The 25,273-nt window shown below is 42.2% G+C and overlaps 1 protein-coding gene across 1 annotated transcript in view; it reads right to left on the reverse strand.

The window, feature by feature from the left end:
• Positions 1–17,594, reverse strand: part of Elovl5 (ELOVL fatty acid elongase 5) — a 94,054-nt gene extending 76,460 nt beyond the window's left edge. Inside the window, exon 1 of the mRNA XM_004660499.3 lies at positions 17,435–17,594. Coding sequence (XP_004660556.2) covers positions 17,435–17,480 — 46 coding nt within the window. The 5' untranslated portion in view covers positions 17,481–17,594. The remainder of the gene's footprint in view (positions 1–17,434) is intronic.
• Between the last annotated feature and the right edge of the window lie 7,679 nt (positions 17,595–25,273).

Raw genomic sequence — 25,273 nt, forward strand, 5'->3', positions numbered from 1 at the left:
TGCAGAAAAGGGGGCAAAAAGAATGTAAGAGCCACAGGGTAGGAGGGAATATCCAGGGCCACAGCCCTCCCACAATGTCTGACTGCTGATCTCACAACTCATAACCCACAACTCCATGGTGAATACCACCAATCCCACTAAGAATGGCCCTCAGTGGAGTTGGGACAGGAAGGAGGAAAATGATGGTACCAACATATAATGTTCCTATACAAAGTTTCTACTTAATAATAAAAAACTCTTAATCCCTAAGTGACTATACAGCAGGATGTTTCTTGATGTGTGTCAGAATTTAAAGGAACAAATTAATACCTTAAGTGTTAAGCCCTTGATAATCTAAAGGCATCCTTAGTTTAAGAGATTGAATTACATACCTTAGCTTATGGTAAGCTTATTGGTAGGATGCTGTGTCTTCAGCAAAAGGGTCTTAACTTATACCTCAGGCACCTCAGTGTAGCCATCATTAATTTTTTAAAAACCATCTAGACCTTCTTTGCTGTTGCCATTGCAGTAGCATTTCTGAAGCATTCCCTATTTCTAGAGATATTGAGGAATTAACAACAGAAAAATTTAATAATAATGTTCAAAATATTTAATGTTTATAAAAGGCCCCATTTTAGGTATATTTTTGTATTAATTAAATCAACTGTCTCCCACTTTAAGTAGAAAAATAAATTGGAAAATTGAAAGGAAAAAAAAGGCTAGGCTCTACTTCACTGATATTCCAAAAAGCTAAACCTACAGACTGCAACTAGAAATGTCTGGAAGACAACTATCAGGGAGCCTTTTACACAGCATCTTCTTCTATGAGTAGCAACTTAAGATTCCTATCTGATTGCAGTTCATAACTCACGTGATTGCTTGAACATTCAAAATAAATTTGCATGCTTTCCATGCTAATTTATGTAAAATGTACAAAGTTTCAGTTAAAATCAAGAGGGTAGAGAAGTCTAACCAATATAGTTATGTACCTCCAACAGAAAATGCCTTAGAAGATTAATTAAAACCTGTGTAACATAAGGCATGCAATATGACAATACATTTTTTTAAAACCTATTATTATTTGGCATTGTGTAAAAGGCAAACAACAGTAGTTATGTATTCATCTCTTCTACAGATGGTAGATAAGGCTAACAGCAGTTTTATTACCTTATCAGATTCTCTGTTAAGCCTTTATATGAACTGTGACTTTCTTATTTTAGGAACTAGGTACTTTCAGTCATCACAACCTTGTCAGAGACCTAGTGATTCAATGCTCATCCAGAAAGATGACTCAGCCCTGAAAGGATTAAAGACTCCCAAGAGAACTGACTGGGGAGGGACGAAGGGGGGGTGCAGCCTAAAAACTGACCCCACACAGCTACCCTAATGGGGCTTGCATCACTCATGGCTTCCATGTCCACTCAAGGAAAATTGAGATGAAACTCCCTAAGGGATTTTGTTGTTCTTTCTATACACTTTCTATATCCTACACTTTGTAAAGCAAACCCAGATATGGCTGGGGAGGCCTAAGAACAATGCTAAGTCCCTACGCCAAGCCAATAAGAGACTGGTCTTCTGCACACTGATTTCCCACACTAGCAGAGTCCTGTGTTTGTGCCTCTTTTGTTCTTTTCCTCCTCCCTAAGTGCTGAGGATAGAACCCACAGCCTTGGACATGCTAAGCAAATGCTCTACCACTGAGCTACATACAACTCCAGCCCTGTACTTCTGATTCCCAAAATAGGCAAGGCTTAAGTTCAGAACAACGAAAAGAATAAGAGAAGAAACAAAAGGCCATCCTCTCAACCACTGTTCATAATTCCATCATTTGTCTAAAGCTGTGCTTAGTTACTGTCAACAAAAGCCTCATGTTCCTATCACAACCTTCCAAGATGCATATGAAACTCAACTGTGCCTCCTCTGGCTTTGGAACTGGAGCTGCCCCTGACCACGGCTACTTGGGTCTGAGAGGCTGCAGCATAGCAGATGGCTCTAACTTAATATGTTTAAGCAGACACTGCCACAGCAGCTTGCATCTTAATCCTGGCTCTGCCACTTAAAAGCTATGTAGCTTTGGATAAATGAGATAACCTTCCTGCACTTCAGTTTCTCATCTGTTAATCTGAATTCTTACTTCATAGGATTGGTGTACTGAAAATGAACTCATTTTGCACACTTCAGAACAGGCTCATTCTTTCTAAAATTTGTAGAGTATCCCACTGCCAAGCTGTAACACAATTTATTCTTCTGCAGGACACCTGTTCAAATAAGTCCTCTTATCTTTTACTATTATAAGCAATGCTTCAATTAACATGCAGAGGGATGGCTTTGGTATGCTAATAAGTCAGTGCTCTACTTAACTTGCAAGTATATAATACTGGCAGGTCTAACAGCCTCCAAAGGTAGCACAGTTATCACCATCCTCAAATGCTAGGAGGCAAAGTGACTTACCTGCCCTAGCCAGCACAGTCCTGAGTGACAGAGGTGGAACCTAATGCAGATGGAGTGCTGGCTTGCCTGAAAGGCACTGCCAGTCAGTCCATATCCACAGTCTTTCTTACTTAAAAGAAGCATAGCAAATGCTCTTTTTTTTTTTTTTTTTTACTTAAAAGTTCTATCAGAAGCAAACTCAAATTTTCAAAGGTGCACATTAGCTTAAAAATACAGTGGACTGAGGTATAAGCAAGTTTCTATAAATATTAATTTTTTTTTTTTCTGGCCAAAGACAGAAGCAGAGGTACCCTGAACATTACCCCTGGGGATATAACACATTGCCACACCTCCAGAGAAACAAATGAGTAATTACTGAATTCTGTATCCTGAGACTATTCTTTAGGGAAGGAGAATTCATAACAATCACTTTGTCAGAGCATTCATTGTGCCAAGACAAAAGGGGAACAGTACTCTAGGGTTTAGAAACTCAGATAAAACACATCCCTGAGAGGCCAATTCCCCAGCATGGTTTTAATGAAGCTTAGGGTGGGCTAGAGGAGTCATTTCTCATAAGATGAAACTGTTGACAGGGAAAAGAAAGGGTAAAAGTGAAAATGAGCAGAGACAGAAACTACAGGAAGCGTGGGCCTAGTATAACCCTAAGAATTATAGTTGAAAATTAATTTCAAGTATTGTTTCAAGAAAAGTTATTCTCACAATTGGAAAAAGCATAACAGTATCAACATTAAAAATCTTGAAAGAGGGCTGGAGAGATGGCTTAGCAGTTAAGTGTTTGCCTATTAAGCCTAAAGACCCCAGTTTGAGGCTCAGTTCCCCAGGGCCCATGTAAGCCAGATGTACAAGGTGGCACATGCATCTGGAGTTCATTTGCAGTGGCTGGAGGCCCTGGTGTGCCTATTCTCTCTCTCTGCCTCTTTCTCTCTGTCTCTCTCTCTCTCTGTCTGTCACTCTCAATAAATAAAAATATACAAAAATTAAAATAATATCTTGAGCAGGATGTGGTGGCACATGCCTTTAATCCCAGTACTCAGGAGGCAGAGGTAGGAGGATTGCCATTAAGTTTGAGGCCACTCTGAGACTACATAGTTAATTCTAAGTCAGCCTGGACCAGAATGAGACCCTACTTTGAAAAAACAAACAAACAAAATAATCCTGAAAGGAATAAATATTTTCCTAAATCCCAGACAATGTAAGAATGCATCAAACAAAAAGTATCAAAATTTAACTTAACCAAATAAGGAGTACTAGGACTGTCTGTATTGCCTGAGTGCAATCACAACTGTATTTCACACAGAGCTGGGAGGGAAGAAGGGCAGGAATTGCTAAAAACTCACCAAGTATGAATGCTTTAAATCCAGGGACCACACATTTTTAAACTAATCACATCCTACAGAAGAAACATGGCAGTGGAAGCACAGAAGGAAGTTAAGTTTGGTCATGGTAACATTTATGGGTTGAAATCAGGGCTTGGGAAGGAGGGGCCTACTATAGAAACTCAAGAGTTAGGTCAGGTTAGTCACTTTAATAATTTGCTTTACTAGGTCAAAACTTCTTAACAGCCCAGATCTCCTGACAGTCCAAACCAGCAGCAGCAGTTTGCTCTGCTACTGCAATTTCCATCACCAATTCTGATGTCTATATTTCTGAGATCTAAATGTTCTCAACTGTTGCGAGCACTCTCAAAGATGATTGGTTGAGAGGATTCCGCCCACGAAGGTCAATAATACTCAGATGCTGGTGTACTCGTAAAGGAGTTTACTGGGATGAAAGTCACACACAAGCAAGTCCAAACTATCACAACCAATATTATAGCTAATATAATATATATCCAAATTATATTCATCACTACTAACACAAGAATATTTCTAACAAGTCTAACATGTATACAACCTGATATCGCGAGACTTGGGACGCAGTATCACGAGACTCGGTCTCAACGCGAGACTCGGTCTGCGAGATTTCTGACGTTAACAACCTGGTGGCGCAGGTCCGTGCTCCGACTTTTTCCTCGGTTCGCGGTGTTTCAAGGTGAGTCTCGGTTGTCTCGGTCGTTCGGACAGCGTGTCGGGCAGATGAATTCGGATCGGTGATGCGTCTCGCGGAGGTCTCAGTCCGGACTGCTGAGCAGCCGTTCAGTCAGTCATAGTGTCGGGAGGACTGGGACAACGGCTGCTGAGCAGCTGGGTTTTTTCCACTACTTATCTAGGGTTCCACACACACCTTCTTACTATGTCATTGTATTCAGCTTACTCTTAGATTTTTGCTTACAAAGGTTGACTTTGCAATTTTACTCTCACACACAAAGAAAAACAAACTTATTTATCTAAACTGTCCCTGGACCATATGCTGGTCCTTACATGCTCATAACACTCAACTTTCATCCTTTATCCCCAGAAGACTAGAAAAAAGTGTTTAATCTTGGAAAAAGTGAAAATAGAAACTTCGGGCTGAAGAGATGGTTCAGTAGTCAAAGGTGAGTGCATGCAAAGCCTGCTGGCCTGGGGTTCAATTCCCCAGCACTCATGTTAAAGACACGTGCACAAAGTAGTGCACACATTTGCAGTGTCAGGAGGCTCTGACATACTCTCCCTCTCCCACCTCTTTCCTCACAAACACATAATTTTTATAAAAAAGAAACTTCTGGGAGCTAGCACTTATTGTAAAACTATAGACACTATTTTTTGAACACATATCTATGTGATTGGGTGTTAGAAAACCAGCATTGTTGATCATCTCCAAAAGATGGCAGGAGTCGGCTTGTTAATAGAGTAGTTAGTAGGTTCTGTATTTTATTCCAGTTAAGACTTCTAGTTCTTTACTCCAAGTCAGCCTGATTTATACACATGTTGTGTGCTGAGGTCGCAGGGGCAGTTCCTTTGTATGTTGTGCACTGTGACACTGGATGTGAGCACAGGCTTCCCTAGGCTTCTGCTCCCCACTCACCATCTATGTAGGTAGGTCCTTGCCTATGGGAACTGGGCCTCGTCCTTCTTGCTGGGTCCTTTCCTTGTCTATCTTCCTGCTTTGTGGTGTTTGGTCTGATGCCATACTCCTTTTAGAGCCTGGAGACTGCTGGCATCACCCACTGGAGTCATAACGGTTGTGAGGGAATCCAGCTCCCTGTTCACCCTCATTCCCCAAGATGGTACTGGGGAGGCCAAGCAGGGTTCCAAAGTGCAGGGGACCCACAGAGCAAGTCAGGAGGCACAGGAGAAACCATGAGGGTTGGAGGCTGAACCACTGACCAGTCCTGAGGGTCTGCACGAACGTGGACATCTTTAGTGAACACTCGGCAATATTTTAGTAAATCATATACTGTGCTGGCTGAGGCCAAAGGTCCAGATCACTGCCCTGCAATGGGGGAGGGTCCGCAGCCCAGCAGGGGCTGAAGTGAGCCCTCAGCACAGGCCAGTTCTCACGCACACAAAGATGGGGTGTTGGTACCAAGACTGAAACCTTCACAGCTTCTATTGGGCATATTTTCTTTTTAGGAATGAATGAAGTTCTCCCATTTTTGAGCCATTCTTTTGTCAATTCTACAAAATTGCATGTAACTTTATAAATATTTTTAAAAGATATAGTTTTGTAAATATTTAGTATTCTGCTAATTTGATTTTGAATTGTAAAAATGTCAAGTTCTATTTTTGGGGGTTTTATGTTTTATTATACTTAAAAAGGAAAATAATTATACATTTTTAGAATGTTTTTATGAGTAAATTTAATGTACTGAAAATAAAAATTTTTTTAAAAAAAAGAAACTTCAAACTTTCACTTTTTCTTAAAAAGAAGCTAATGCCCAGAGATGATTGTCTCACAGTTGGTGGCAACTTAAGATGAAAAACCATAGCCAGAACAGGGCACATTGCTTAAGTATCCATGCTTTCCAGTCTTTCCAAACTACTTCAGCTTGCCTAAATCAATAGACTAGCATGCATGTGCTTTACTCAAACTCTATTGTGAGCCTATGTGTATTTTGAAATCCATCATATGAAATACTAAGTGATGTAACCCACTTGTAGAAGAAGAGCCAAGAAATTTTGGTTCTCACACCTGGCTGTCACCTGAAAAGTACAAGAAGCACCCTGATTTCACTAATATTTAAATATGGAAAATGGCTGGGCATGGTGGCACATGTCTTTAATCCCAGCACTTGGGAGGCAGAGGCAGAAGGATTACTGAGTTCAAGGCTAGCCTAAGACTACTTAGTGAATTTCAGGGCAGCCTGGGCTAGAGTAAGACTCTACCTCAGGAAAAAAAAATGTGGCAAAGTGCCTTCAGTGATTGCAAGATTCATTGACTACAAGCTGCATCTCTGCCTAGATGTTAAAATGTGAAAAACTGGGGCTAGGGATGTAGCTGAGTCAGAAAAGTACTTGCCTAGCATATACAAAGTCCTGGGTTAGATCTCTAGTACACATCATGGTGGCACACTCTTGTATTCCCAGCACTCAGAACGTGGAGACAGGATGATCAGAAGTTCAAGGTCATCCTCAGGTACACAGTAAGTTACATCCTGGGATATATGAGACCCTGTTTCAAAAAACTGTAAGGATGAAATGAGGGTTCATGCATTTGCAGAAAGCCAGACAAAAGTGGCCAAGACAAAGGCTGGCCACAAAGAGGAGGAGTCTCTACCAGGAAGAAGTGGCTTCTCTGAAAAAAAAAAAAAAAAAAAGAAGTGGCTTTTCTGGATACTCATCTGGGCCTTTAAGAATATTTATATCTACTTACAAATCCAGCTCTTCCTCCCTCCCTCCCCCATTCCTTCCTCAGACCTTCTTTGCAATACTACTTCTAACACCACTCTTGGAGTGGTGTTCCCTCACATTTTTCTTTTTCTTTTTAAAATTATATTTATTTAAGAGAGGCAGGATGGCACAGAGAGTGTGTGTGTGTGCCAGAACCTTCAGGCACTACAAACAAACTCCAAACACATACGCCACCTTTTGCATCTAGCTTATGTGGATCCTGAAGAATTGAACCTGGGTCCTTTGGCCTTGCAGGCAAGTGCCTTAACCACTAAGCCACCTTAACCACTAAGCCATTTCTGCAGCTTCTTCTTTTTCTTTTTTCTTTTCTTTTTTTTTTTTTTTTTTGAGACAGGATCTCAGGTAGCCCAGCTGGCCTTGAATGTGCTATGTAGCCAAAGATGGCCTTGAACTCTGTACCCTCCCAAGCTGCCCCTGCCAAGTGCTGGGACTATGAGCACCATAAACTCTGCATGCTTTATATGGTGCTGGGGACTGATCCCAGGGCTCTCTTGCTAGACAAGTATTCTACCAGCTGAGCTACATCCCTTGCCCAGTGCCTTTCCATTGGTCTCCAGGTACTATTTGGAACACATTCTACAATTTTCTCTTCTCCCATTTATGCTCATGGTTATGGCTCCAGGTCAGTCCTTTTTAGTGCCCCGAGTACCTCTAGCAGCCTTTCAGCCCCTCTACATTCCTAGCCATCCTACATACTCTAACATGATTCCTATGTCTGCAGCTCAGCACTCCTTCCAGCTAAAAATACTGGAAACACTCAGGAGACAAAACAAACCAAGGAGTCAGGAAAACCTCAGCTCCTGTGACACTGGGCAAATATCTCAATTTTTGAGCATCCACTTCTGCATCTATAATGTGGAAATGCTGTTACAAATTAATTGAGGTAAGTTCTTGGGAAGTGACAAAGAACAACTCAGTAAAAGCTAGCCATTATTACATCATAACATGCTCATCTTCTACTATGGTCCTCTCTACTGTTAGCTTCCTGCCTAGTGATTCCATGCTTGTTCTCTCCTCTTGAAGAAAGCATGCTGTGGTAGTTTGAATTAATGTTCCCCAATAGATTCAGGAGTTTTATTAAAGCTTCTTAGATTTCCAGCTACCTGGCTGGAGGTGTCACTGGGTATATCCTAGGGTCCAGCCCTCAGGTATGATGATGGATTTGGAATTCTAGTCTAAAGGTATGCAAAATACCTGTGTTCTGCCTGGAATTCCTAAGTGTGCTGTGTGAAGTGTCTTTTGGGGTTGTGGCTTGCAGCTTTTCTCTCTCTGCTTGAGCCTGTGAAAGCAGGCCAGCTTCTTCTGCCATTATGGAACTTCCCTGGATCTGTAAGCTTTAATAAATCCCTTCCTCCATAACTGAACCTAGTTTGGCAGTTCATCTCAGCAACCTGAGGCTGTCTACTAAACATTCCTTCCTATCACTGCCTGTCAAATAACCTCTATATAAAAATGGAAGACTAGGGGCTGGAGAGATTACTCAGCTGTTAAGGCACTTGCCTACAAAGCCTAACAACCCAGGTTTGGTTACCCAGTACCCAGGTAAAACCAGATACACAAAGTGGTATATGCATCTAGAATTTGTTTGCAATGGCTAGAGGCCCTAGTACACTCATTCATTCATTCTGTGTGTCTGTCTGTCTCTCTCTCTCCCTGTGTGCAAATAAATAATTTTTTTAAATGGAAGGCTAGATTCAAATTTCAATTCAATTCAACTAGGTTTAAATTCAATCATCTGTTTAATACTGATACTTTAGAGGTTCTAGCTGAAGACATTGCAGCAGATTCTGGCACTTGTGCAGATCCTCTCAAAAGAACAGCAGCCAGCTAAGTTAGATAATATTTACCTCAGGTAACAAGGTTACCAGATATCTACTGTTCAGTTATTGCTTCAAGTAAGCAAGGCCCAAGGCAGGCACCTCAGTGCCATGGACTCTTGTCAGGAAGAAAAAGAGAAGTCATCTTTTGTTACTGAAATGCAAGATTGTCTAGCAGTTGCTGACAGTCACCTTGCAAAACCAGCCCTAAGGACATAAGCTGTAAACACAAAGGAACCCAGAGATGTGGTGCAAATGTCCTCCTTTTAAGACCTTTTTGTAGGAAGTGTAAGGTTAAGCTCATTTTCTGTTCCTTGCACTAAAAGCATCCTGACCAATTCAGTAGTGCTAGGCAATAACACATCTAAAAGCTCCACAGCTCTGCCAGGAAGCTTTCCTAATACAAGTATGACAAGCAATCCAGAAATCTACTTCTGACCCCCATTTAGTGCAAAGTAGGAAATGAGTATATATAAAAGGTTTTAAGTATAAATTAAATCAGGAAGCCCATTGGAATCAGCAACTGTTTCACTCTTTGTATCCAACCACCTTATCTATGCACATTATTAAATACACAACCAATAGCTGATGAGTTAATGAATTAATAAAAAATGAATCAAGGGGGCTAGAGAGATGATTTAGTGGTTAAGGTGCTTGCCTACAAATCAAAGGACCTCAGTTCAATTCCCTAGGATCCATATAAGCCAGATGCAAAAGTGGTACATGCGTCTGGAGTTCATATGCAGTGGCTGGAGGCGCTCCCTCTCTATCTCAAATTAATTTAAAAAAAAAAAAAGAATCCAGGGCTGGAGATGGTAGAGCTCAGTTGGTAAAGTGTTTGCATAGTATGCACAAAGTTATGGGTTCAATCCCCAGAATCTCATAAACCAGAGGCGCACACCTGGTTAATCCAGCACTCAAATCAGAAGGCAGGAGAATCATAAATTCAGGGTTATCCTTGGCTATACAGAAGCTTAATGTCAGTCTGGACTTGAGACCTTGTCTCAGAAAGAAAAGAAAAGAAGAGAAGAGAAGAGAAGAGGGGAGGGGAGGGGAGGGGAGGGGAGGGGAGGGGAGGGGAGGGGAGGGGAGAATAGAGGGGAAGGGAGAAGAGGGAAGTCCCTTGGTGTGCTGATTCTATCTGCCTCGCTCTCTCTCTCCCTCTTTCTCTCATAAATAAACTAAATATTTTTTAAAAAGAAAACAATCAAGTATGAGCTAAATAAAAGAGAATGTTTCAAGCAGACTGGGAAATAAGAAACTGCTTATCTTGGATGGCTTGAGTTGGAGCTTTAAGCATAAGGTTAGATTTGGTAGTTACCAAGTAACATAATTACATAAATGGCAGGTAGCTGACTGGAAAAATAAGTATAAGGTGAAAGTGACAGAAGAATATGAATTCGAAAAAAATCACCTACAGTCTGTAGGCCTTAGTCCTACATTCTTTAAAAACAATGAAAATGGTGAGTGACAAAACTTCCCACAGGAACATTATATGGATGTATGGAAAGAAATCACAAATAGATTTTACATCAATAATACACAAAACAGAGGCTGAGAGTGTACTTTGGAGACAGAGTGTTCCCCTAGCATATGTAAAAATCTTGGATTCAAGTCCCAGTGTCATGAAGAGGGGAGGAAGAGAGAAGAGGGGAAAACAAGTGAATAGTACTTAAAACACTGCATGCAGGGAAAAAGACTTACATAGTTAACAAATGGAAGGGTTATCCTACTGGTAATAAAAATCATTTGGCAAAGGTGAAATCAAATTTAAAAATTACAAAATTGGGCTAGAGAGATGGCTGAGTGGTTATGGTGCTTGCCTGTTAAGCCTAAGGACCCATGTTTGACTCTCCAGATCCCACATAAGCCAGACACACAAGGTGACACAGGCACACATCTGGAATTCAATAACAATGACTGGAGGTCCAGCCAAATCTCTCCCCCCCACTCTCTCTCATTAAAAAAAAAAAAAAATTACAAAACATACTAGGAGAAGGGTAGTATGTGATACAAAAAGAAAGGCACCAGTACACGCTCTACTATCTGCCTTAAGAAAAGATGAACGATCTTACTTCGATTTGTATATATATATACATATATATATATATATATATGAGCTGGAAATAAGGCATCCAAGGGACAAATACTTACCTCTAAAGCAGAAGAACAAGCAATAATTAGGGTGAAACAAAGGAGGAAGTAGTGGGGGCAAAAGACTTTTGCAAACAAAAATTAAGGTCTCTAGCCAAAAAAAAGTCCTGATTCCAAGAAAGGAAAAGGGAACATTTATCAAGCCACCACTTGGCAGGCCCATGCTAGGCTCTTTCATTTCTATTCTCATGAAACCTTTAAAATAAATCTACAACATGGAACCAGGGATTATAAGCAAAGAAACTTAGTTATGCAATGAGCACACGCTGAGGCTATTAAAAATACTTTTCCTAAAAATACCTGACAACAAAGTTTTATCTGCTTTCTACTTTCACTTTTAAAGGTTATCAGATATTCCTCAAAAACTAAATCAATATGTTTCCCTTTATGTTCAGTTCAAACCTAAAACTGAAAAACATGCACAACCAGATACATACAGTACAGAAAAAGTTCTTGGCAATGATGGTGTAATCTAGGGTAAGAATTTAACGGGAAAATGAGCAACATTTCTCTTTCAAGAGCAGAGTGTTCATAGAGAAACCAGGCACTGTCTGAGGTGACTAGAAAAGTGATTCATCTGTCCCCATCCACAGTTAGAAAGCTGATGTCTTTATACATATCCACCTGATGCAAAACCGGCCGTCTATCTGTGCAGATTCTGCCCCAAATTCTGTGGGCTGAAACATGCAAGCAAAACACGTGCAGACCAACATGTTATAACTGCCAAGTGGTTAGAAGAATGAATTACAAAACCCGTATGCAACGTTAACTCTTCCATACAATCCTACAAAACACTTCCTGCCACTAAACAGAGAAAGGTTGTTAGTTCCCCACAATTCCTTACCAGACCCCTCAGTTATCCAGCCCAGTTACTGAGTCCAGTATTAGATTCTTTCAAACTCCCCTTCCCCTTCTGAAAGCTCCAAATGCATTTTCAGTCGAGATGATAGAAGATGAGCATAATTCACACCCCTGACAGGAGCTACCACGTTCAGCGGCACAGAATGGCTGCAAGAACATTCGGAAGAACGATTCCTGCTCGAGGCATTACTGCCTCGGGCCCAGGACGGTGAGGGGACGTCTTCCTGGCGTGGAACAATGAAGGAGCACTTTCCTAACAACTGCACCCGAGCCAGGAGACTCCGCAGACTCCAGGCCGCTTGGTCACTGCCCTGCAGGCTGCGCTCCCGACCCCCGACTCCTAACGGGGCCACCTAGGTCGAGTTCGGGTCTCCACCCGCCTTACACCGCCCCAGACTTCCTTTGCGGCGGCGGGGTAAGGTCCCGGGGACTGGCGGAGGAGAGAAGGGAGAGGAAAGGCCGAGTAGCCCCGCGCCACGAGAGCTTGCGCGCCCCGCGGCTCTCCAAATTCACACGGCGGCTCCCCTACGGAACGCGGTCCTCCAGGGCGGAGCCCATCCCGCGTTTCTCTGGGTTCCCGGCGGCCCCTGTCAGCGCGCCAAAGTGGCTCCCAGCCACCGAACAGGTGCGGCAGCATCACGCAGCAGCCCCGGAAGTGCGGCCTCAGCCCCGCGCCTTCCCGCGCGCTCCTTCCCGAGGTGCTGGGCACGGGCCCCTGGACGGCGACCTCCTCCAGGCAGGGGACCTGGCGGCGCGCGGGCGTCATGGGCGACGGCGTAGGCGAAGTTCCTTGGTGCTGACCGCTTACCTCTCGGCCCGGGCGGCGGCAGCGGCGGCGGCGGCGGCGGCGGACGCGGAGGGAGGCACGGAAGAGAGCAGCCGCGCGGGGCGAGAGGAAGGCACCGGGTATCTACAACCAGAGCGTGGGCTGACAGTGACGTCACAATGGCGCGGCCCGCCAATCCGCGCCCTAAGGATGGATCAAGCGCTATGATGTCATGCGGCTTTGGAACCAATCCGGAGCCAATAGAACTTTCGTGATTGTAAATGCCAGAATCCGATGCAGTGGAGAGCGGAGGCCAGGGTTGGTCCCCTATAGTTCACGTGTCTCAGGGCAGTTTTCTCCTCTTTCTTCCTAATAAGCCTGCGTGGAGCGCAGAGTCTGCGCAATAGCCGCAGTGAAGTTCCTGATGCCCTGAACTCTGATTTTTTTTTTTTTAATACCCGCGGTAGCAGGATCCTGTGCCCGCATTTGGTGGCTCATGCCCACTCTTAATGTCTTGCCCACGATTCTGAAAGAGATCTAGCTCTTGGTTTCAGCTGGAAAGGTTAATCCCTTCGGAGATCAACGGAACGTAGGACAGTTGAATAAGATGAAGCAACAACAACAAATCACTCAAAATTTGTTATAAACTTAATTCTTTGGCTATATTAAGCATACATTCTTGAAGGTTCTGATTCCTCTTACTCTACAAAATGAGTGTAAAGTCTTGTGAAAGGAGGAATGGTGGTAGAGTAAGTGATGCCTTTTCACCTAGGCAAATTTGGGCTGCAGAAACAGAAGAACTTTGCTTTGCTTTTCGTGTGTATTTGTATGATTTCAGGCCTTATCCTAGGATCCTAACGTTTCTTCCATTTCAAGCCCTAGAAAGTTAGCCTTTCTTCTGTGCTTTCTATTATTATTATTTCTACTGTTGTATGTCCTTTGACAATACAATCAACCACTGTATGGAGGCACATTTATTATTTTTTTGTAGGGTCTGTCATGTGACTATGTTCTAGGCAGCAGGCCATCACAATAAGACTACATATATACAAAACTAGATATACTATAAACACACAGATACTTCACATTGTTAACAGTTAACTGCCATTCACTTCTACAAATACTATGTGACCACTTTGCCAGATAACCATGATAGGTAATAGAACGATTAAAAAAAATTGCTCAAAGACTGTTTTTCCCTGAAAAGTAAGTCACAAAACAACTACAACACAGAGAGATAAATGCTATCATAGCGTTAAGACACAGAACTTTCCAGAGCTATGGGTAAACACAGTTTGGTGGCATAGAAGATTATGACAAGGAATCTCCTTTATTCTTTGCTTTTCTGTCATTAAGAGGCCAGAGCTATAGCTATAGCTCTGACCCCCTGAGTTTCAGTACACTTGATTTTAGCCAAAAAGCTGAGAAGCAATGGCAATTTTTATTATAACAGTAGCTAGTTGCATTAAAAATATGGTTAATTTGGCTGGGCGGGGTGGCGCACGCCTTTAATCCCAGCACTGGGAAGAAGTAGGAGGATAGCCATGAGTTCGAGGCCAGCCTGAGACATACATACTGAATTCCAGGTCAGCCTGGGCCAGAGTGAGACCCTACCTCAAAAAACAAAACAAAACTATATATATATATATATATATATATATATATATATATATATACACACACACATATAGATATATCATATACATATACATATATAGATATATATGTGTATACATATACATACATATACATATATATATATACATGTATATATACACACATACATATACACATATATGGTTAAGTTAGGGCTGGAGAGATGGCTTAGTGGTTAAGTGCTTGCTTGTGAAGCCTAAAGACCCTGGTTCAAGGCTCTATTCCCCAGGACCCACGTTAGTCAGAAGCATAAGTGGCGTATGCATCTGGAGTTCGTTTGCAGTGGCTGGAGGCCCTGGCATGCCCATTCTCTCTCTGCCTCTTTCTCCCTCTGTCTCTCGCTCTCAAATAAATAAATAAAAATAAACAAAATTTTAAAAATATATTTAATTTCACTACACTATAATTCTAATTTTTAGTGAAATAATTGTTTCACTAGGAGGTAGAGGGCACATGGACATATTAAAATCATGTAAAGAAAACGAGGCTCAAAAACTTATGAGATACACCAAACTGAGGAAAAAGTATAACTTCCTCACCTGGATCCCATAAAGAAGCAGGTACCTAGCACTGAGATGGTGACAGTAGTAGCCCCCACTGACCTGGTCATCTGACCATCCAGTGTGTAAGTCAAACGACAATCCCAACTGTTCCAGGAGCTTCAGCTCAGCTCCAACTGCCCATTTGCCTGTCTGGATCTGCCTTCATCTGGATCCTGTCCTGTCCTGTCCTGTCTTTCATTTCACCCCTGTCCTGCAGCTCAGCCCTGACCCAGCAGCTTTGTCTGCAGCAGGTCATCTTCTCAGTTTAGACTCTTGTGTTTCTATCAGTGTCCCAGCTCTGGTTCTTCAGGGCTTTTGGAACTCTGCCTTTTTAACCCTTTTATAATCATTTTGTAACCTACATATATGTATATGTATATGAATATGTATGTATATTTATATATTATATATATGTAGAGAGAGAGAGAGAACGAGAGTGGGGGGCAGGGACTGATTTACTATGTGAGGTATGATGTATGTGTGATTTGAGAGTTACCATTTGTAATTAAGTCTGGAATAAAAGAACCTGTGTTTTCCTCAGCCAGGGCTATCAAGGAAAGTAGTAAATTGATGCCACCATACATTGTGAATTTATTGTTATTCAATAAGTTCTGACATTGTGGGAAAACACATATGTATTTGTGTATATTTCTGACATAGAGTGCTCACAATGGTCCTTTCTATATGGTATAGTTCAACAAATGAACTCAGTTACAAAATGCAAAAATTGTTAAATACAGCTAGGTGTAGTGGCTCATGCCTATAATCTTAGCACTTGGGGGCTTGAAGTATGAAGATCACTGTGAATTTAATGTCAGTGTAGGCCAGAGTGAGGATCTGCCTCAAAACAAATGAACAGAAAGTTGTTAAATAGATTTTAGACTTTAAAACCTAGGAAACATGGAATATAATTTTATTACTTTCATATCTTGATCCATAAGATTGACTTCTACATAGTTTCAAAGTATACATAATCTTTCATTTTTCTCTTCCCCTCTCTCCACCCCGTTTGCTTTAGAGAATGTGGCCAAGAGCAAAATGCTTCTTTATTCCTTCCCCAGTGATAACAGCACTCTGCACAAGTTAATCACTACAATAATACATTTTTTTTTTTTGAAAAACTAGTATCTCTCTTCCTCAAGTAAAGGGTAGGAAATGTGTCATTAATCCTTCACCTCTAGTTTGATGCAGTGCCAGGTACACAGGAGATAACTAGATAAATGTTGAAAGGAAACTATCAGAAGACTATTTTCTCCATGATAATGATAGCAAATGAGATATAACAAGGCTACTTAAGGAATAGGCTGGATTTTTGGAGCCTCAAATTTATAGTAGGAAGGTTTCTTTCCTTTCCTTTTCCTTTTCCTTTTTCTTTCTCTTTTTCTTTTTCTTTTCTTTTCTTTTCTTTTTTCTTTTCTTTTCAAGACAGAGTCTCATCCTGTAGCCCAAGGCTAATCTGTAACTTGTTATGTAGTCCATGTGGGCCTCATCCTCCCAAGTACCGGGGGTATAAGTATGTACCACCATAGTTGGCTTCTAACAGTGTTTTGTACATTGATGACATGGAGGCAGCTTCTAACCTGGCTTTCAATAATTTTTGCCACCTGATATTCTTTCAGAATATGGTAGAAGATGGACTGCCACATCCTAGTTAGGTTAGAAAAGAAAGTACCATGTATTTTATTGGCATTCTTCCTGTTGCTTCTTAGTTCACAAACTTTAATAAAACAAGCTGCCATACTAGAGCTGTCTGTATATAAGAAATTGAAATTGCTCTTCCAACACAGGAGGTCTTCACTGACAAAAATAAAATCTCCAGTGGAACAGCTTGTGAGGAACTGAATTCTGCTAATGCCCATATGTGTGAATTGCTAAGTGAACCTTTCCCCCAGTAAGGTCTTGAGATCATTACAGCTCCCTGGTCCAGACACTAGTTGAGAGAAACTGAAACAGGGATCCCAGCTATGTAAAAAATGCCCTGATTCCCAACCTGTACGACATATGAGATTAAAAATGTTGCTTCGGGCCATTAAATTTTGGGACATTATATAGATAACATCAATGTTTACACTTTACATACTTTGTCAGATCAAGTTTGGTATGCCTAATTCTTAATAACTATGCTTTTTAAACTTTATTTTATTGTATTTATTTATTTATGAGAGAGATAAAGAAAAAGGATGATGAGAGAGAGAGAGAGAATGGGCATGCCAGGGCCTTTAACCACTGCAAATGAATTCCCGATGCATGAGAAACTTTGTGCGTCTGGCTTTCCATGGGTAGTGCCTTAATGGCTGAGCCATCTTTCTAGTCCCTAGAGATCTTTTATCACTCACTTTAAATCCAGCTGCAAAAAAATTGTCTTTCTCTATATGGCTGAGTACAAAAGGCCACACTAAACAAATTAAGCTGCATCTTTATCTATTTAAGACTTACTTGAAGTGATGCTCATTCCAGTCCATGTTCTCCCACATTGAAGCATTCAAGTTCCTCAAACCTTCATTGGTTATTTTGTATAAATCCATTGCGTAACACAAAAACAAAGACGAACATCTTATGGGACAAACAATGCACTGTACTTCCAATTCACTAACGAGTAGACCCAAGTGGTTTATGGATCACCCATTAAGTAGACTTTGGGAGCTGGCAGACCTGGAAGCTGTGTTGTGGTTAAATAGCCAAAAAAATTCCCCCATCATGGATGTATGGCACAAGCATAAGAGTAAGATTAATGTTCAGTAATCATAAGTGCTCTGCTCATTTTAAAAATTATCCTTTGTGCCTTGCCAGAAATCTAGAAGTCATGAAGTACATATTTATTGACTATTCTTTGGGGAAAACAGCTGTTCCAGGAGTTGAGACAAGACTACTAACTATGAGAAGTGTTGCACCTTTAGGAAATTAAAAAAAAAAAAAAAGCAATGGGAATTCAAATGTTTAGAGGCTAACGAAAGTTCATTGGCAGGAACAGGCCATATATATTCTCTTCTTAAAACCTCTCCTTTGGGCTACAGAGATGGCTAGGTGGTCAAAGGTGCTTGCTTTGCAAATCCTGACAGCTTGGGTTCAATTCCCCCGTACCCACGTGGGACAGACAAATTGGTGCAAACATCAAGACTTCTACAGCCCTCTTTCTCCTCACAAATAAACAAATAAAAAAAAAGAAAACAAAACCACTCTTGCTCCAGGCATGGCACAAATCACTTTTTCATTTTCAAACAGGTGCTACCTATTACCCTACCTAAAGCCAATCTCCTTTCCTCTAGCTTAGCTCCTTCATGCACTAGTCACCCTAATTGTTATTTGTACCCTCTACCTTCCCTATTAAGCTTCAGAACAACAGAGACCTTCGCTGAGGCTTGCAGAGCATAAACAATTCACTAGTTACATGTTGAAATGATTGAAATAACTGAATTCAAAATATGGACTCAAAATAGGTCCTCTTGAGGTCTGCGGCATAGGGGCACACTGAATTGACACTGAAATTGCAAAGGCATGTAGCTCGGTACTAGTTCAAAGCCAGCCTGGCCTACACAGAACCCCTAGTTAGACAGGGCTACAAAGCAATACTCTGTCTCAAAATAAGTGGGGGTGGGCAGGATACTAGTTTATGGCCAGGAGGAAAAAAGGTGCCTGTCCAGCCATGAACTTAATCAGAGCCCTACTTCCCACTAGCCACTTTCGCAAGGCACCCGCAGTACCCGAAGGGACCCACGAGAGCGGGCGGGCTGCCTTTTGTCCCTGGGGCAACCCCCGCCCGGCCCAGCCCGGCCTGCGGCGCCCCGAGGGACGCCATCGCTTCCGGGAAGCCCGCCCAAGCCGACCCTTCCGTGGCCGGTCCCTCCTCCACTCCCGAGGCGCGGACCGTTACCCCGCGGCTCGCCCGCCCCCGCGCCGTCACGCCACCCCTGCCGCGACCGCGGCCGCCAATCCCCGCACGCGCCGAGCGCGCGTCCTCGGAGATGGGGCGGGGCGTGCGAGCGCTGCGGGGTTACTCGTGGCCGTTGACCCGACGTCCGGCCCGCGCTGACCCGCCGGGACCCGCAGCCTCCCCTCCCCCGCGCTGGCGCTGAGCCTGGAAGTCGCGCGACCGGGTCACACCTGCTGCCGGGGCCCCACGGCCCTCGGATGAGAGCCCGCCTGGCCCGGGTGCCAGTGCTCGAGCCGGAGACCCGCGGGATGAAGCCGGAGACCAGCTCTGAAAGGACTCTGGAGGGAGGCTCCACTCACTGGCGGCCTGGCGCTGGCTGTTGATTGTAGGTCAGGGTAAAACAATCAGCAGCGGCTCTTGTTGAAAGTGAAATTGTATTTGCCTTTTGTAAACTCTTAAAACGTACACAAAGTGTTCTCGCTATATTTCAAGAGTGAACAGCGACTGAGAAGATTTTTGTATTGATTCTCACCAGAGGAGACACGAAGAGGAAGTTTAATGTCAGTTCATGTTGTTGCCAAAGGTTATTCCTTTCTTTCCCCCTCCAGGAAGAAACCTTAAAGGCACAGAAAGCAATTTAATCATAAAGTACTACTTTCACTTCTCATTTCATCATCAGCAGCTTTAGATGTTGAGACATGCTCAGAAGTTCACTTGGCCCAGGCTACAGTTTAAACTTAAGTGCAGAACCCTACCATGCTTGATGCTGCAGCTCATGAGCACTTTCTATGCATGGGGAAGAGGTCAGATACTTTTTGGTGCATCTGGCCAAGTGGAAGCCCTTCTTTTTAGGGAGTTTCTTGAGAATTCTAAATATCTTTGTGATTACATAGCATAAAATATATCTTGCCTTGAACCCCCATGTGACCTAAATAACCTTGTGACTTCTTGTAATATTCCCCCCATTTTACACAATAAAACTTTGCCTCGCGTTCCGTGAGTCAATGGTCTTACTTTTGTGACACCTGACTCCATAACATCTTGGGGGCTTTCCCTGGATCCACATTTCAAGGTCTCCTCCTCAACTCTGTGATGACTGAACCTGGAAAGGACCCCTAATCTTGGCCTGAGAATTGTATCTCCATCCATCTGCATGTTCCTGGTTTGGGAGTTGGTAGCAAGCTACTGATGGGGAACTTTTGCCTAGGATTGCCAGCCCCCTCCTTTATTGGGTAAGAAACCTCCGAAGGTGCTTTTTCCACTCTCTTTTCTTTTTTCCTGGTTTTGCGCACTTTTCTGGGTCCAAGAGGGAAGCTGGATGCAGCATTAATTCCCTTGGACAAAGGATTGAGGTGCTGCCTTGATCTTCTCTGGCTCCATTCAGAGATTTAAAACGGAGGTCTGTTTCTGGTTTAGTTTTGGTTTGATAGCGCATCTGTTTCTGTTGAAAAATCTCCTTTAAAACTGGTTAAAAAGCACTTTGAAGATCTTTTTTTTAGAAAAAGAAAAAGAGATAAACATTAAAGTGAGCTAGGCTTATCCTAGCTACTTGGGAAGCTGAGGCAGGAGGATCTCCAATTCCAGGTTCCAATGTGATAGCCTGACTCCACATTTTAAACCATGTGACTTTTAAATTGCTTGATAAAAGTAAGTAAATAATTTAAATTTGAACTGTGCCTGATAGTTCCTCTTTTGTTTGGGCTTTAAACAAATAAGACATTGTTTACAAACACCTTTTGGTTTCTTTATTAATCCAAATAGTCCAACAGGTCTCTCCTAAAGCTTTTGTTAGTATTTGGTTTATTTCAAGGTGTTTTGGGTTTTGGATTTAAAAGTCAGACTTAACTAAAGTCTATGGTGAGCTAAAATTTATGTAAACAAAGCCATATTTTTGTTACATGATCTCATAAATATAATTGCTGAGTTTATGTTTATGTTCTAGGTTAACTTCAACTTAAGTAGAAGATTATTAAAAACATCAAAATTCTCTCTGAGATGGTGACTCATTATTTGCCAGGTATTTAAAAGATTGCAATGTCCTGTTACTTAGAAGGAGGAGACAACTGGCCTGAGTTCTAGGCCAGCCTGCCTCAAGATAGAAACAAAATTTGTCTTCGTTACTTCTAATAAAAGCATTTCCAAATGTGTTAGAGTTATTGATAAAGATAATCCCCAAAATGTTTGTTGTAATGTTTTGCCTGTATTCATAGAAAGTATATTTCATGGAGTTTATTAGTAGGAGCTATCTCAAATCAATGGGTTATATAAAGCCTGATATTTCCTCTGAAGGTATATATACTGGTATTATAAAACAAGTCTGGTTGTTGGGTAGAGGTTTTTGGTGACCTAAATACTAAGGAAGGCTTTTTCTGCACAAATTCCTAATAGTAAAATGGATAACACATTGAAACCAGATCACTTCTTTGTCGGTAGGTAATAAGATTAATCAATTTTTTCTTAGTTTTTCTTAATAGTCTTATAAGAAAGATGGTTAATTATGGGTTGAAATGAGATGATTGAAGGAACTGGGAAGTTATTTTTCAATTTTGGACATAGAATGCTTGTTAAAAATGATTTTGGAGGGCTGGAGAGATGGCTTAGCGGTTAAGTGCTTGCCTGTGAAGCCTAAGGACCCCGGTTCGAGGCTCGATTCCCCAGGACCCACGTTAGCCAGATGCACAAGGGGGCACACACATCTGGAGTTCGTTTGCCGTGGCTAGAAGCCCTGGCATGCCCATTCTCTCTCTCTCTACCTATCTACCCCCCCCCCGTCACTCTCAATAAATAAAAATGAACAAAAAAATTTTAAAAAAATGATTTTGGAATGGAACTTATATCAGAATGTTAAAGTATATGGATGAATATGTGTGTATGTAGAAAGGATGTAAGAGATTTAGAAAGATCAAATTTTGCCTAAAATTAATTTCCTTTTATAAGGAACAGAAAGCTAATTTTCAGGGTAAACCTAGACACCATGCCTAAAGTTAAAGATTTTTCAACTGTTTGCACACTTTTAAGGCTGCTTTAAAACTTTTATATAGGATCATAGACTTAATGTAAATTCAGCTTACATTAGACACAGGTGATGTCCTATGCTAGCTGGGTCACAAAGTCATAAGCAGAGATGTAATTCATATTCTTAGACATAGACAAGAGCTTATCACCTGATGTATTGCAAATGGGTAAAATAAATTTCCTAGGTAAAAACAAACAACTTCAGGGCTGGAGAGATGGCTTAGCGGTTAAGCACTTGCCTGTGAAGCCTAAGAACCCCGGTTCGAGGCTTGGTTCCCCAGGTCCCACGTTAGCCAGATGCACAAGGGGGCGCACGAGTCTGGAGTTCGTTTGCAGAGGCTGGAAGCCCTGGCGCGCCCATTCTCTCTCTCCCTCTATCTGTCTTTCTCTCTGTGTCTGTCTCTCTCAAATAAATAAATAAATAAAAATTTAAAAAAAAAAAAAACAACTTCAGAGTAGGACAAGGGACATTAGGATGCTTATATCTCTGCTATGTCATTTCCTTTTGCTCTTTCTTATTGGTTTTTTTTTTTTTTTTTTTTTTGGTTTTTCGAGGCAGGGTCTCACTCTGGCTCAGGCTGACCTGGAATTCACTATGTAGTCTCAGGGTGGCCTCGAACTCACGGCGATCCTCCTATCTCTGCCTCCCGAGTGCTGGGATTAAATCTTTCTTATTGTTATATGCTGTTTAAAGTCATGGCAAGCTGGACTCTGGAAAAAGGGATGACACCCCCTTTATCTCAGACCTCATACAACTTTAAGCCATGTGTCCACCTGACCCTGTCCAGAGACAAAATGGGCAATTGTCTCTGACAAGTAAAAGGGAATGATAAGTGGTATATAACTTTGTTTCTCTTTATAGTTTTTTCTCTTTTGAACACCTAAAGTCACATCTGTTAGATGAAAATTCTCAGTAGACAAAAAGTTAAATAGGTAAACTGAGTCAAGGTACTTGATCAAGTTACAAACTCCTTACATAAGGCAAACATCAGACTTGCCTAAAATGTATAACAGGATATAAACGGATGATTTTTTAAAAAGGCACCATGTAAATGATGGCTTAATGGTTAAGGTGCTTATCTGGGAAGCCTAAAGACCTAGGTTCGATTCCCCAGCACCTCCATTTTTATTGCTAATCTTGAATTTGATTTAAAGCAGGTTCTCTGATATCCCATCTTGAGACAGTCTTCTATACCCATGAGCCCACATGGGAGGACTGCCAGCAACTCTTCACCACAGAGGAACATGAGAAAATCTGACTGGAAGCCAAGAAACTAATGTTGGGAGGTGATGCCACCTTACAGAGAACCCTAATGTTATTGATGAGGTCTTCCCTTCCCTGTGATGGGACTGGGATCTCGACACCACTGAAGGTAGGGTGTCCCTTAACCTCTTTCATCAGACGCTGATGGGAGGTTTTCAGGCAGCTACTGGCTTGGCACCCTACAAATTTTTCTAAGGAGAATGAAGTGACCCAAGGGCCCACAGACTTCCCTGCTGCTTTCATAGAAAGGCTGCAAGGAAGCATATAGGACATACCCACACAGATCCTGAGGTCCCTGAGAATAGGTGAGCTATTAACATTGTGTTTGTAACTCAATCCACACCAGATATTAGAAAGGAGATTCAGAGACTAGAAGGTTTGAGGGTAAACTTCTTTCAGAGTTGATAGAGATTGCTGCCAGGGCATATAATAATAGATATACTTCAGAAGATAGGCTAAGGTTATGGTGGCTGCCTTCCAGAAGGCACAAGGTTCCATGAGATAGCCCTTTTACTTTGCTTAGTATGATTTCATCTCAAAGGCAAATATACTGTGCTGTACCAGATGCTTTCTTTGGTATCCTATTGGCAAGGAAAGTCAACCCATTTTTTGCCTTTGAATGGTCAGACCTGGAGCAAGGCCTCAGTGGGTAACTAACCTAGACTAGGCTTCCACAGGGATTTAAAAATTCCCCCACCCTCTTTGATGAGGCTCTTCATAGAGACTCACAGGCCTTTCACAAAGAAATGACTTAGGCAACTGTCCTATGATACATGCATGGCTTCCTCCTAGCTGCAAAAATGGAGAAGGAATGCCTCTCTGTCACAGAGCATCACCTGGACAAATTACAACATCTGTGCTATGGTGGGTGTATCAGCCAGGAAGGCTCAACTGTGTGTGCATAAGGCAACCTACTTGGGACATGAATTCCAAGGAGGTAAGAGTATGCTGTCAGCCTCTAGGATTCAGGCCATCACTCAAATCCCCAGTAAGAGAGATCTGAGAGCGGTAGGGTATTGCAGAATTTGGATCCCAAGGTTTGCTGAATTAGCCAAGCCTCTATATGAGGCCATGAGAGGAAGATTTGCATTGGACTGAAAATGAGAAACAATCTTTGTAAGAACTAATGTCAGCTCTGACATCAGCCCCTGCCCTGGCACTTCCAGACTTAACCAAACCCTTCCACTTGTACATGGATGAAAAAAAAGGGGACTCAAAGACTGGGGCCATGGCACTGCCCAGTGGCCTGCTTGTCTAAGAAGCTAGACCCAGTAGCTGCTAGTTGGCCCCTTGTCTCCAGGCTATTGCAGTAGCTGCTATTCTGACAGAGGATGATGACAAATTAACCTTGGGCCAGACCTTATCAATTATGGCTCCACATATGATAGAGACACTTTTAAATCACACCCCCCAGACTGATGGCTGTCCAATTCTCACATAACCCACTATCAGGAGTTCCTCTTAGATAAACCAAGGATACAGTTTCGCCAAACCAAGGCTTTGAACCCAGCCCGCCTACTGCCAGAAACTGATGAGGCATAAACCCTTCTGCATGACTGTCTAGAGATCACCTCTGCCTTCCATTAACTCTGCCTGGACCTGACAGATGTGGCTTGGTTGGACCCTGATCTGGTGATATATTCAGATGGCAGCAGATGACAACATGGACAGAATCAGGTATGTAGGGGTGGTTGTGATTGTGAGACCAAATATAACCATTTTAAAAAAAAGGCCCAGGCCTGACTTAGATAGAGAATTAGCCAGCCAATGTGCTGACCTTTTGCTTCTGTAAACTTTGCTTGCTTAATTGCTGCCTTTCCCCCTAAAGTTTCTGAGGAATCTCCACTTCAAGGATATTGCAGAAACACTCCATTGCAGGGGGCCCTCTGACCACCTGCTTAGATAAGAAACTTGAGGAATCTCCACTTCAAGGGCAATGGAGATGACTTCATCTGCTTAGAGTACCCCTAGCTCCTGCCCCCAACTTTGTCTGCTGAAACCCCAAGCCAATCAGAAGTCTTTAAATCAACCAATCATGTATCTATCCCCTACTTATTTGTTCAAATTGCTATATGAACCCCTTCCCCCAAAAGAAAGGGGCTCTCTCCCTCACTACCGCTGTGCC

This window comes from Jaculus jaculus, chromosome 10 (genome assembly GCF_020740685.1).
Source record: "Jaculus jaculus isolate mJacJac1 chromosome 10, mJacJac1.mat.Y.cur, whole genome shotgun sequence".
Taxonomy (NCBI): Eukaryota; Metazoa; Chordata; class Mammalia; order Rodentia; family Dipodidae; genus Jaculus; species Jaculus jaculus.